At 38.8% G+C, this 13,776-nt stretch overlaps 1 protein-coding gene across 1 annotated transcript in view; it reads right to left on the bottom strand.

Moving 5' to 3' along the window:
* Positions 1 to 13,776, bottom strand: part of LOC124803299 (lipase 1-like) — a 221,342-nt gene that overhangs the window by 12,612 nt on the left and 194,954 nt on the right. Inside the window, exon 7 of the mRNA XM_047264482.1 lies at positions 6,549 to 6,691. Coding sequence (XP_047120438.1) covers positions 6,549 to 6,691 — 143 coding nt within the window. The remainder of the gene's footprint in view (positions 1 to 6,548; positions 6,692 to 13,776) is intronic.

Genomic DNA, 13,776 nt, shown 5'->3' on the forward strand with positions numbered 1-13,776 from the left:
CCGCCGAATTGCTCAACACGTGGGGCGTGAGGTCTCCACAGTACATCGATGTTGTCGCCAGTGGTCGGCGGAAGGTGCACGTGCCCGTCGACCTGGGACCGGACCGCAGCGACGCACGGATGCACGCCAAGACCATAGGATCCTACGCAGTGCCGTAGGGGACCGCACCGCCACTTCCCAGCAAATTAGGGACACTGTTGCTCCTGGGGTATCGGCGAGGACCATTCGCAACCGTCTCCATGAAGCTGGGCTACGGTCCCGCACACCGTTAGGCCGTCTTCCGCTCACGCCCCAACATCCAGTGGTGTCGCGACAGGCGTGAATGGAGGGACGAATGGAGACGTGTCGTCTTCAGCGATGAGAGTCGCTTCTGCCTTGGTGCCAATGATGGTCGTATGCGTGTTTGGCGCCGTGCAGGTGAGCGCCACAATCAGGACTGCATACGACCGAGGCACACAGGGCCAACACCCGGCATCATGGTGTGGGGAGCGATCTCCTACACTGGCCGTACACCACTGGTGATCGTCAAGGGGACACTGAATAGTGCACGGTACATCCAAACCGTCATCGAACCCATCGTTCTACCATTCCTAGACCGGCAAGGGAACTTGCTGTTCCAACAGGACAATGCACGTCCGCATGTATCCTGTGCCACCCAACGTGCTCTAGAAGGTGTAAGTCAACTACCCTGGCCAGCAAGATCTCTGGATCTGTCCCCCATTGAGCATGTTTGGGACTGGATGAAGCGTCGTCTCACGCGGTCTGCACGTCCAGCACGAACGCTGGTCCAACTGAGGCACCAGGTGGAAATGGCATGGCAAGCCGTTCCACAGGACTACATCCAGCATCTCTACAATCGTCTCCATGGGAGAATAGCAGCCTGCATTGCTGCGAAAGGTGGATATACACTGTATTAGTGCCGACATTGTGCATGCTCTGTTGCCTGTGTCTATGTGCCTGTGGTTCTGTCAGTGTGATCATGTGATGTATCTGACCCCAGGAATGTGTCAATAAAGTTTCCCCTTCCTGGGACAATGAATTCACGGTGTTCTTATTTCAATTTCCAGGAGTGTAAATGTGGCTAATGTGAGGACATGACAGAGTGGCAAAAAGGGGCAGTTGTGTTTGGCCATGCCTAAGGCAATATGGTATGTGACGCTGCTCAATTTGTTGACGTTTTGTGCCAAACAGTTCAATGTGTATACAAGCAGAGCTGTAACAAACTAGGACACGAAATGTGATGTCAGAATTGTGGTTGGAAAAAGATCCTGACAGAGGAACCAGAGACAAGTTTCATGGTTTACGAATCAGAATCACTTCCAAACCAAACAGGAATTGCTGCAGGCAGTCTGGTAATGAGAGAACATTGTGACAAGAACTGCTTGCAATGAATATTTGGCATTAGTCACCTCGCAAGACGTTATTGCTCACACAGGCACATAGAAATGACAGCAGCAAAGTTCATCAGACTGGAAGAATATGTGACCGGTTTTCTGAACACTTCACCACCCTATAAATCTTGACTGGCTTGCAAAATCAGCTGACATGAACTATACAGAAAAACTGTGGGACATGTTGGAACAGGGGGTAAAATGCCAACATAAGCATCCTTACAATTTGTGGAATTATGCAATCAAATCTTCAACAAGTGGCTTAACCTGAATATGACGTACCTGCACAACCTAATGGACTCACTTTCTAACAAAATCCAGGCAGTTTTCAAGTCAATGGATGTAATTATGTGGTATTAAATGATGCTAGTAGTGATCCCTCTAGGAATGACAATTTTTTTCAAATAAGCTTATTTTATTAATAATGACACTGCTCACTTTCCCTTGGTCTGCAAGAATGTTGCAAGATCATAAGCATTGTGAAGACTTGGAGTGACTCAACCATAGCACTGATGTTCTTTTGAGACCTAGTGCTGCTAGAAGAGGAAAAGATGACTATGATAATGTAGAGAGAAGACTTTTTGTGGATTTGCCGCAAAGCCTGCCACCTGCCTCTACTGCAGTGTGGTCTAGCTCAGTGATGAAGAAATATTGCACTAAATCAAAACTTTTAACATTAGATATGAGTTATTCAGAAAATTATTTTTCTTTTGATACACATGTCAAGTTGATTAAATAATTCTTTTGAAAGTTATCATAATTAATTTAATTATATGCTATCAGACTCATTTTCCCCTATTATTTGTGATCACTGTCAGCTTGCTTAACCTGCTGACTATGGGCCTATGGGGGGTGGATGAATTTTCTGGGTCCTACTTTGATTAATTCTACAATATCACGAGGTGACAAATACTGGCAGAGGCTAGCCAGCCATTAGTTTCAAATTCAGCCCATGGCTACTTGCCGCAGAAAGTCTCGAGACTGCCACCTGTTTTTGCAGAAGTTTCCACCTCAGCAGCAATCTCAACCTCTAAGCTGTGGCTTCTGTTCACTGTACAGGGGAGCTAATGGTAACCAGAGGGACAGTTAGTTTGGCAGTATGGCCCTTATCTTATTGGTGGAAGCTTACTGTGTTGTGTTGAACACTGCTCAGCCACAAAAGTGATGATCACCCAGTTGTGACTAATTGATCAAGTTGAGTGAACATGAGCAGTTATGACAGTCACGAGCTCAGGAGCAGCCGCCCTCTTAGTGTCGGTGAGTATGCTTGGTGCTCCGTTTGCTGCCATGGACTGCTCTGCTTGCGAGATAGCAGGTACTTAAATTCATCTCAAAATACACATATACTGCTATAGTTATACTGCTAATGACTCAGTATGCAGTAAACCGGGCACTATTTAAGATTATATCAGAATAGTTGTTTTAAGCAGCCTGCCTGGGCTTCCACTCCCTTTCATGCTACAGAACAAAGTTCTCCATCTATATTTTATATTCTTGTCCTGAAGCAAGAAGCCATATGACCTGGCTTTCATAAATTTATGGTTATACTCGTGTATTAGGTACCTCACCAATTTATTATGTGTTACTGGAGGAACAATACAGTAGATCTTACCACAATAGACACATTTTCTCTTGTCTATAGGTTCCCTTCACTTTCTTGCTGTTATGTTAATTAACTATCAACTGAACCCATGCTAGAAGAGAATTAGTTTCAGTACCAGCCAAGATCGGGACAGCAGCCAACAGGTAGTTGAATGACAATTCTCACCACTTGAAGGGAAACATTTTGCCACTTCTCTTCAAATTAACATTCATTGGTATTCACGCCATTGGATTAAACAGCCAACAATAAGTACATGTGATTCTCCTCTATCAAATGTTTATTACTGAAGGTTTCATACACTCTGGTGAGACAAGCTGTTCAGAGAAAATTTTTATGCAGTGTTCCTTATCTGAGCTATCTGTGGGTTAACATTGCTCATGACTAGTCTCTTCACAAACTGATGACTTCCAAAGAATGGAAAACCATGCTGTCTGTGGCAATGACAAATAGAGTGGCCATGGTTATGGAATATTTGACTCAAAAGAACAGAAAGGGTGGAATGGAGGAAGGAGAACTGGATGAAAAATGAGTTGGTGGAGATAACATATAACTGACAATTACATAACATCCAAAGTTAATGTGCTGGTTAAAACTGCCATATAATTAGATAATTATATTACTATTATTGGCAAATGTCTTTGGCATGTGCTAAGAAACCAGTATGTAATGAAATTTAAATTATATGAAAAAATAACTATCATATGAAATAATACAACACGCTATAGGGATAAATGCAGTTTGGAACATAGTTTGTCCTCTGAAATTCAAATGCCACTGGTGATGGGCACACACACGATACTAGTCTGGCAATAAATAAATGAAAGTAATCCTTACTCAGTAGCTTACATCAATGTACATGAATTCATGTACATTAAGATAAACATACTCATCAACCATTTGATACTCAATGCTGAATAAAGGCCCAATCTTGATTTATCATGCATACAGTCAACAACTATAAGCACCATCATTGTGCCTGCTCATTTCCTGACGTCATCTACCCACCTTCTTTTATGTTGTCAAGTATTTTCTTGTCTACTGGAGCCCAGCAAAGAGCTCCCTTGTCTGTCTAGCATCCATTCACCTGGCTACATCCCTTTACATCTACTCATTTCTGTTAGTCATTTTTAGGTCTTCGTTTCCAGTGTGTTTCCAAATGAATCTGTTTAGTTTTCATGTCTCTCCTGGTGATTCCTAACATGTATCTCTCCATTACTCACTGGGAATCCCACAGTTTTTAAAACTGGTTTTCCATTAAAAGTTTCATTTCTTTTCCTATCAGTCCAGTCACTATCTTTAACAGCCCCAAATTATGACTTCATAGATAATTTGTACTTTTTTGCTTTATGATATTGATTACACATCATTTTAGAAGCATAGTGATTGATTTTCAGGCCTACTTTCAAACTTACTTTAGTAGGTTCTTCCATTCATTGTTGAAGATTATTTGCTTGAGAGAGAAACAGTACAGTACCAGCAGTACAGTGCCATCAGCAAACCATGCGCCCTTCAAATATGTTCTGTTAACATGTATTCCTTATTTTTCTTACCAGTTTAATGATTTGAAAACTTCCTTTAGATCTTCTGAGGATAGTATTAGTGGCATAGAATTTCCTTGTCTGATACCTCTTTCAGTTTTGAATTTCTCACTATCATGATATAGTCTTATTGGAGCTGTAACATTGGATGTATTTATTCTTCAGTATACTAACATTAGCTGAAGCAATACATAGTTTCTTAGGGGATGTTAATGCAGGCATTGTAGAAACTGAGTCAAAAGCCTACCCAAACTTTCTGAATCCTAGGCAAATGGTTTTTGAAACACATTTTTCTATTGTATAACTTTGTTGACAATTTACAAATGGTCCAGTGTGGTGTATCCACTTCTAAAGGCAGCTCATTTTAGGCTTGACTGGAATCTGTCTTTTTCCATGTATCTGGTGATAATTTTTGTCAATACTTTGAATACTATGGAGAGGATTCAGCTAGGTATAAAGTTTTTATTTATTTATTATTTTATGGAAGTTCATTAAACCCATATATCTGCAAATTTCTTTGTGTAAATTTATGTTTATCTGTTGCAACTGCCATTGTATCACAGCAATTGATGTTTCACGGCAGAAATAGAGAATCACTTGAGTAGCAATTTGTATCTGATATTAGCATGCTGATTTTCGTATCACTCTTCACTTTTGTTTTAAAGTATCACACTGGGATGCTACACTTTTAACAGACCATAGTGGCCAATCAAAGCTTCATCAAGTATGACAACTTCATACACATTGTCAAATCAACCTTTGTCAAATTTTTACTGTCAGATACATACTACTTTCCCATTCAGTGGATGGAAGCAGGACCCAGTCAGAAATCATCTTTATGAGTAGCAAATATGCATGAATACTTGCCTGTACTGCTACCATCCCAATATTGAGAGCTGCTTTTCATGCTCAGTCTTCTGAAGAGTCACTGTAATGCCAATATTGAACTTGAAGGTCTTAATTTTTTATACTAATTGCTTACTCTGGCTCTTGAAGCAACAGGTTCCCAACAATACTCAACAGCCTCTCTGCACATTAATTTAGTTTTAAACATGAAGCCAATTAATGTTGTACCAAAAATCCATTATTAACAGCTCCATAACAAACAGCATAATGGCTCACACATCTGATTAAAGGGCATCTTCTAAACATAACCTGCACTGGAAATGTCCTTTAATAAATATCTTAAAGCTGTGGAACATCTGTCTTCCAAGATTTTCACTCCCTATTGAATAGCCTTACCTATCAATGCAGAACACAAATGTTGAACACTCACACTACTGAATGATGTGAACAGCTCTCAACCAGTCAGCTGCACTACGCATAAGCACCAGAGATGCCATATTTGGTAACAGCTAAAAATTGTATGATACTTAGTAACAGTTTTTATGACAGTTAAATATGTGGTGTGTACATGTGAAATTAACATGTTATTGCCACATAAAGAGAACATGAAAGATCAAGATTTAATTGTTTTTGTGCTACACCTGTTAAACCATGTTATCAGGCAGTCTTTCATCTCATTTGAGTCAAGTATGACAGGCATCATCATTCCTCCTATGTAATATACATCAAAAGAGACACAATATATCACTGAAAATAAAAACTTTGAGCATTGCTGGGAGTCTACATTAGGGAACCAGACCAGCTTTAATTTCAGCTGATTCAAAGTAACTCACAACAACCTATGTATCTCCATTTTTCTAGAACAAAGCATCATTTTTCTTATTAACTGGAATTAGATGTCCAGTTAAATGTTAATTTTCTCTCCAATATAAATGTTTGGCAATGATAAATGCACAATCTGTTAATAAAAATTGTCACTACATCTTATTTTAGAGCAAATAAATGAAATTTTGCAATTTATTATTAAATCTTCAGTAATGTGAAGTAAATACCTGTACTTAGTAACACAACATTATAGTAAAATTATAATGATACAGAGAAACAAATATATAGTAATCTAATGACAGTTTAGATATTAAAACTAATGCATAACACATCCAGATAGCATACCTCATGGGTTACTGTCGTATCTTTGTGGCCATAATGGATCGAAATGGGTGCTGTTATCTGGCTGAGATCAAACAGAGGTGGTTCTGGCTGACCATATTGTTTCATGTTATCCTCTTCTCCATAATCATACATTCTAAACTGGCCTACGAGAAAGAGAATAATATTTAAAAGTAAATGATCTAATTTTTATACTGAAATTTACTAGTCACCTAAAATTAGTTAGTTGTTAACACAACAAACAAACCAGCTCATAACAGGTTGAATGGTTCATGGGCATTTTGCTGGATGGTGTCTGCTACTCTTCATCTTTAGGTACTACTGACACATTGATGAGGTGGCTTGTCAATTTATTCACTGGGTTGCTAGAAAAGCACAGGTGCCAAGGGGTGGGACATCAATGTCTTTGTAGATGAATCATCAAGGACATCAAATACAGAGCTTCTTGCCAGAGAATTGGGCCATGGTCTTCATAAGCACAGCATGGGAGAAGCGCCACTGCAAGCCACAGAGCCAGTGTATGCATGCAGGCAAGTAGTTTATGCACCACTGAACTGTCCCAGCTTAGATTCCCTGTGTGTGTTGACTCAGTTCATTTGTCTGTGGCTGATAATGCTGTTATGCCACCAGTGCTGGTTTCCATGCTTCGCTGAGTTGAAATCCAGTGTCTGTTAATTAAGTCATTAGTTATAAGGGGGTTGACAAAAATATGGAAACATCAAAAACACAAAACATTACCATGCACAGTATGGTTTAGGAAAGTTGTTGGCATTCAAAATAGCTTCCAGTCATCCCAAATTGGATAAATACAAGCCCTGCACAGTTTTCAGTGGAATCACATTCCATTCTTCCTGCAAAATAGGGACAATTTCAAGGTAACAATGATGGACATGGATAACAATCATTCACCCTTCTCTCAAAAGAAGACAACTGAGGCTCAATAATGTAGAGACCTGGCGACTGTGACGACCAGGGGGGATGCAACAATTCATAAAACCTCTTCTGGATGATGTGAGCTGTGTGGACAGAGGCCTGTTGTTATGGAACACAGCATCACCATTGGGGAAGGAACAATGTACCATAAGATGGACATGACCAACCAAAATGGTCACATAATCCTTGTCAGTAATGCAGTCTTGCAGAGGAACCACGGGCCCATGGAATACCATGATATGGCTGCCTAAATCATCACTGAATGCCTGCCATGTTTCATTCTTGGGACATAATCTCAGCCAGAGATTGGAAACAGTGTGACACAAGACTCATCCGACTAAATGCCTTTCTCCTACTGCTGCCAAGTGCTGGTTTCATAGCTTCAGCACTTTGTTGTCCTGTAACAGGAATTTGCTTCAACTGAAACTGTATGGTTCCAGAGGCCTTTTCAAGTCTCAAAGATCTATGGTGTGTGACTGAAATGACAGATGAAAATGTGTACCAAAGCCAGGATTCAAGCCTGGGTTTCATGCTAACCACTACACCAACCTAGTACAGTGCCCTTTTTGGATTGAGATGGAAAGTATGCTAGGGTAGTCAGTGCAGTTGTGCAAAGCCACTGTGCTGCGTTAGTGGTCAATTCATCTGCCTAGTGAACAGGAGACCCAGGTTAAAATCCTGGCCTTGGTACAATGTTTTATTTGTCACTTCAGATTGTGTATATATACATCACTTGCATTACTGATGTGAGGTTTTGGAATTCCAGTTCTCCCTGCTTATGCAGATCCTTTTGTGTTGTTTTGATGTTGACAGGGTTCGCTGGTGCAACATTAGTTCTGCAGTGGCTTTTGCAGCTGTCATCCTATCTTTTATCACAATTCTCTTTAGTGACTATCTGTCATGATCATTCAACACACACTTTCATCCACTTTGTGACTTAGTGGATGATGATTCTCCACTTTCCCTGTATTTTACATAAATCTTCAATACGATCACTCTCGAAACACCAAATACTTCAGCTGTGTTGGTTATGGAAGCACTCACCACACGAGCACCAACAATTTTTAACATTCGAATTCATATAGTGCCAACGTAATGCATTCTCAACTACACAGAACATTTTTCTGACCACAACGGACACTTACAATGTATTGAGGACACATGGTCAGATACAGCAGCACAATCTGCAGGCTCGACTAGCATTTGCATTTATGTTCAAGCATGCATTTCTCATGGTATTTCCACATTTTTGTCCAATATGTGTATGTATTTCAGTTGCTTCATTAACGTTGGAGTCCCAGTACAGAGAGGCAGCTGTGAGGATCTTGGTCAATCCATAGTTCATGTCATGCCCTATGTCAAGACAGTGTTCAGCAACAGCAGATTTTCTGTTACCTAGTCTGGTGTGAAGTTACACCTGTTTTGGGTCACCCAGAAAAATCTACTGTTGCTAAACCGGTCTTGAAATGGGATATGGCATGGACTATGGGGAGACCTAGATCTTCTCATCTGCCTCCATTTACTAGGACTCCTTCATGAAAGAAGCAATTGAAATATGTGTAACTAATGACTTAATTAACAGACACACAGGATTTCAACTCAGAAAAACAAGGGAATTGGCATATGCAGCACTGTGGCATTGTCAGGTGCAGACAAATGAATCCAGTGAGTCAACATGGATGGGGAATCTAAGCCAGGACAGTTAAGCTGGGCACCAGCTACTATCCCTTGTCCACATGCCAGTTCCTTGGCTTGCAACCCCGAATTTTCCCACACTGTGCTTGCTAAGACCCATTTCCCCAGCAGGGGGTTCTGGATGTTGACTTAATCTATGATGATGTGTCAGTAGCACCTGAAGATGACGCTCACCTGTCTCGTGGAATTATTTTGCAGCTTACACAGAACCATGTTGCAATGTCCATGAACTGTTGTAAGGGTACAGATATGTTGGTTAATATTTTGGGGGTTTTCTGAAACAACTGTATCCTTAGCAGTTCATATAATTCAGTAATCATAATTCATAATTGGCATTCAGCTAAGTTTAAGCAGCATTATTGTTGCTAGTTAAGCTATTGAGGTGATTCTATGTTTGCTGTGGTTGGACTTTCATGTTTGAGATAGTCCTGGAGCATCACACATCAGTGAAAGATGCCCATTTGATAAGTTACAGTCATCACAAGTAGTCACTCAGAGACTATAGTGCAGTATGTCATGCCATGGAGCTTCTCCCTGTCAAAGAGCCTTGGTGTTAGTCAACACAGATCTAAGAACGTAGAGTGAAGAAAAGAGCAGTCTGATGACAAATTTGTCAGAAAAGATGTTTTTGTGATGTGACTAAGCTGTAATCTGAGTTGTAAATTGAGTCTGAGCTGTAGCCTGGGCAATAAACTGGACTGCGTCCAGAGTACATACCCTGTTGTTCTTCATAGTAAAAGTAGCTTTCCAGGAAGATGAGGTGGAGGAAGTGGAGGTTCTGTCTAGTACTGTATAAAAACATACTTTAAAATGGAATAAATCCTACATTGTGGTGACTGTTTTTGAAAACTGTAAAACAATGTATGAAAACACTCCAAATACAGAAACAAAGTTCCCAGCCTGACAACATATTGAGATGAAAGCAAAATGAGAAGAAAACAAAAGAGAATCATACAGTGGCAGCCATCAAAGAGGTGACTACATTCGTGAAAAAAAGCAGAAATAATGATGATGAAAATAAACAAAATTACGAGGAGAATATACGAACACATGGACAAATACACTGCCGGTGCAGTGAGAATTGTGGTGTATCAACTGTAAAAAATAAACCCTCCAAATTAAAGCTGGCTGAATCTAATAAATAGCAGGGTGCCTTATTAACAAGATCAGTGAATTCAAGTTGACCGTGTGAAATTAATTTATCACCAAATATGAAAAAATTGGTTTGCCAATGACAATAAACAAGGAGTTGATAGTCAAATAGACAGGTATAAGGAAACTTTCATAATGACATATCAAGGAGATTTCATGAAAAATAACTACCTCAATGGTACCAAGACATCTTTCAGAAGATCATTTATCAATTACAACACACATTTTCAAGTTAACAGTAAGAGAGACTTCTGATGAGAATGGCTGGTGACTACAGGTATATCCACTCACCGCCACCACACCCAGTTAATTCAGCCGTGGTTGGCAGCATTCATCAAGAGCCATCCCTCTGTACTGTGGCACTACACTGCAGTGCACTACTCCAACAACTGGGACATAGCTGCATACAGTACCAGCAGCCACCACTGAACATAGCTGACTATCTGATGGGTCGCAAGCAGTTATATTGTGAAAAGCTGTCAACATTATTTAAATTTCCTGTCGATAAGTTCATTATAAATTGCGCTGAAGCCTATAATGAAATGTAAACTTATGCAAGTAGTGACTTTAAGAAATATTGTGTAGATGTTTTGTTATTCATGGTAATTAATGATGCACGATATGTACACTTTGTAAAACAGTTCATTGTATTTGGTGCAGGAATTACTAATGAGAGAAATAATATACATCTATTTCCAGATATTACATAAAATTAAGTTGATATTTTGGTGTTTATTGATTAGTAGCAGTATGTATAGCAAACATGGCTGTTATGGATAATCAGTTAACGCTCAAAATGTTATTGGAAAGCATGATACAACAATTTAATCAATTAAATTCTAATCTAGAAAGCAGATTCAACCAAGTAGATGAAACACTGTCTCAAATCAGGGGACTGATGGATAGATTAGAACATAAGATTAGATGTGGCATTCAAACATGTTGAAGAAATGGATTCTCTACCAGAAAAAGTAGAAGACAAACTAGACGTCAAATTGGAACATACACATACTCATAAATCAATGCATGACGAGTTGCTTAAAAGAATTGGGATTTTAGAAAGGGAGTTTTTAGAAACAAAAACTAGGTTAGAAGAAATGGTAAATATAGATGTGATTTCAATGCGCTAGAGCCCAGAATACAAAGGTTATAAAATGAAAAAAATCGAGGGAGAACAAGGTACAGACTCATAATAAGTGTTCACTGAAAGACAATCCCATTTCATCATTCACTACAGTACCATTAGCAATGACTTCAATGTCAAGGAATATGGAACATACTTTTATCAATAATAGACAAGTAAGCCCATAAGAAACAGTGCACTAATTTTAGACTGCACAGATCATAATGAAAGAGACAGACATGAGGAGGAGTCAACTAAAATCAAATTAAATTATAATTCATATGAAGATTTTACAGCTATGTTTGACAAAGGTATAAATCATGAATTCCCTAAATTAACACCATCTGGTGACTTACAGCCTGTTTTGTTCTTGAAAGCATTTAACAAGACAACTGAGCTGACTGTCATAAAATTATATTTGTAATAAATCACCTAACAGGAGAAGCAGCACAATTCTGAGGCCATATTTAAATCAAAATACTGGAGCAAGGGAGCCTAGAAAAAAACTTTGTTTAGAGTTATTGGGAGCAAAACCTTACAACAGCAATGACTGGAAAGTCTTTAGGGATTTTGGCGATTAACAGCTGAACACAGCTAAGTACTTAGACAACCCATTTCAAGAGGAAATCTCTTAGTGGTATTTATTGGTAATTACAAGTCATCTACAATGGAGAGTATGGTATGAATGAGTAAGAATAGTTTGGCGAAAGATAAATAAGCTCTCTGAATACCTTGATCTGATAGGCCTATCATATCGCCAGTTGGACAGGTGTAATAGCAATTATAATTTAATGTACAATAACAACCCATGTAGAAATAACAGAAAGGGAAATCAGGACCAAGGAATACCAAAAGTCATAACAGTGAACACCAAGTAATAGGTAAGATTAGATTAGATTAGTTTCAGTTTTCATTCTACAGACCCAAAAATGAGATGATTCTCATTGGTGTGGGGCATGTCAGAAAGCATAACATAAAAAATGTAGAGCATTTGAATATAATATTCACTTTCCTGAGCATTTGTCAGGAGATTGTGAGATATGCGAATACATTACAGTAAACCAGAACTACTGGTATTTACAGAATTAATACACTGTTAACATGAAACACAGTTATTCGCTTTTAGTAAATTTATAATACACAAGATACCTAACTTGACTGTTATGAGCAACTGCTATTAAAACTGAAATCTAATAGATGTTTTTACTTAGCTGGCCTAACTGTCCCCGTTAAGATATTCTTCTACAGAGAAGAAGGAGTTGCCCACAAAAAAGGCTTTCAAACTGTGCTTTATCTGAAACTAAGTTTTTAATGGTTTCTGGCAACTTATTGAAAATGTGTGTTGCTGAATATTGAACCCCTTTTGGACCAAACTAAATGATTTTAAGTCTTTATGTAGATTGTTACTATCCCTAGTATAGATACTATGTATTGAGCTGTTGGTTGGAAATAGAGTCATATTATTTCGAACAAAATTCATTAAGGAATAAATATACTGAGAAGCATTGATTAGAATATCCAGTTCCTTGAACAGCTTTCTACATGATGTTCTTGAATTTACACCATAAGTGCATCTTATTATATGCTTTCACTCTCTTAAAAGCTTTTACTCGGTTTGATGAGTTACCCAAGAATATGATCCCATATACATAATAGAATGAAAGTAAGCAAAATATGAAAGTTTTTAGTATTTATATCTCCTACATCTGACATCATTTGTATGGTATATACAGACTTTTTTGGGTGCTTCACCAATTCTGTGATTTAGCTTTCCCAACTAAATTTATTATTGAGTTGTAATCACAGAAATTTAACACTGTCAACCTCTTCTATCTGCATGTCTTCATAAGTTATACACAAGAGGGCAGAAATCTCTTATAGCTTCTGAACTGCTTATAGCGAGTCTTTTCAAAGTTTAGTGACAGTGAATTAGCTTTAAACCATTTATAATGTCAGTGAAATTTTGATTATCAGTCATTTCTAAATCCATATATGACTTGCTATTTATTGCAATGTTTCTATCATCTGCAAACAAAACAAACTTAGTATCTGGCAATGTAACAGGTGAGAGGTCATCGATGTAGGAGTGGTTGGCACACTGGACTTCCATTCAGGAGGACAATGGTTCAAACCTGTGTCTGGCCATCCTGGCTTAAGTTTTCCACGATTTCTGTAAATCGCTTAAGACAAACGCTGGAATGGTTCCTTCAAAAGGGCATGACCGCATTCTTTCCCAATTCTTCCCAATCTGTGCTTGTGCTCTGTTTCTAATGACCTTGTTGTTGATGGGACATTAAAAACTAATGTCTTCCTCCTTGTCATTTATGT

Source organism: Schistocerca piceifrons, chromosome 6 (genome assembly GCF_021461385.2).
Source record: "Schistocerca piceifrons isolate TAMUIC-IGC-003096 chromosome 6, iqSchPice1.1, whole genome shotgun sequence".
NCBI lineage: Eukaryota > Metazoa > Arthropoda > Insecta > Orthoptera > Acrididae > Schistocerca > Schistocerca piceifrons.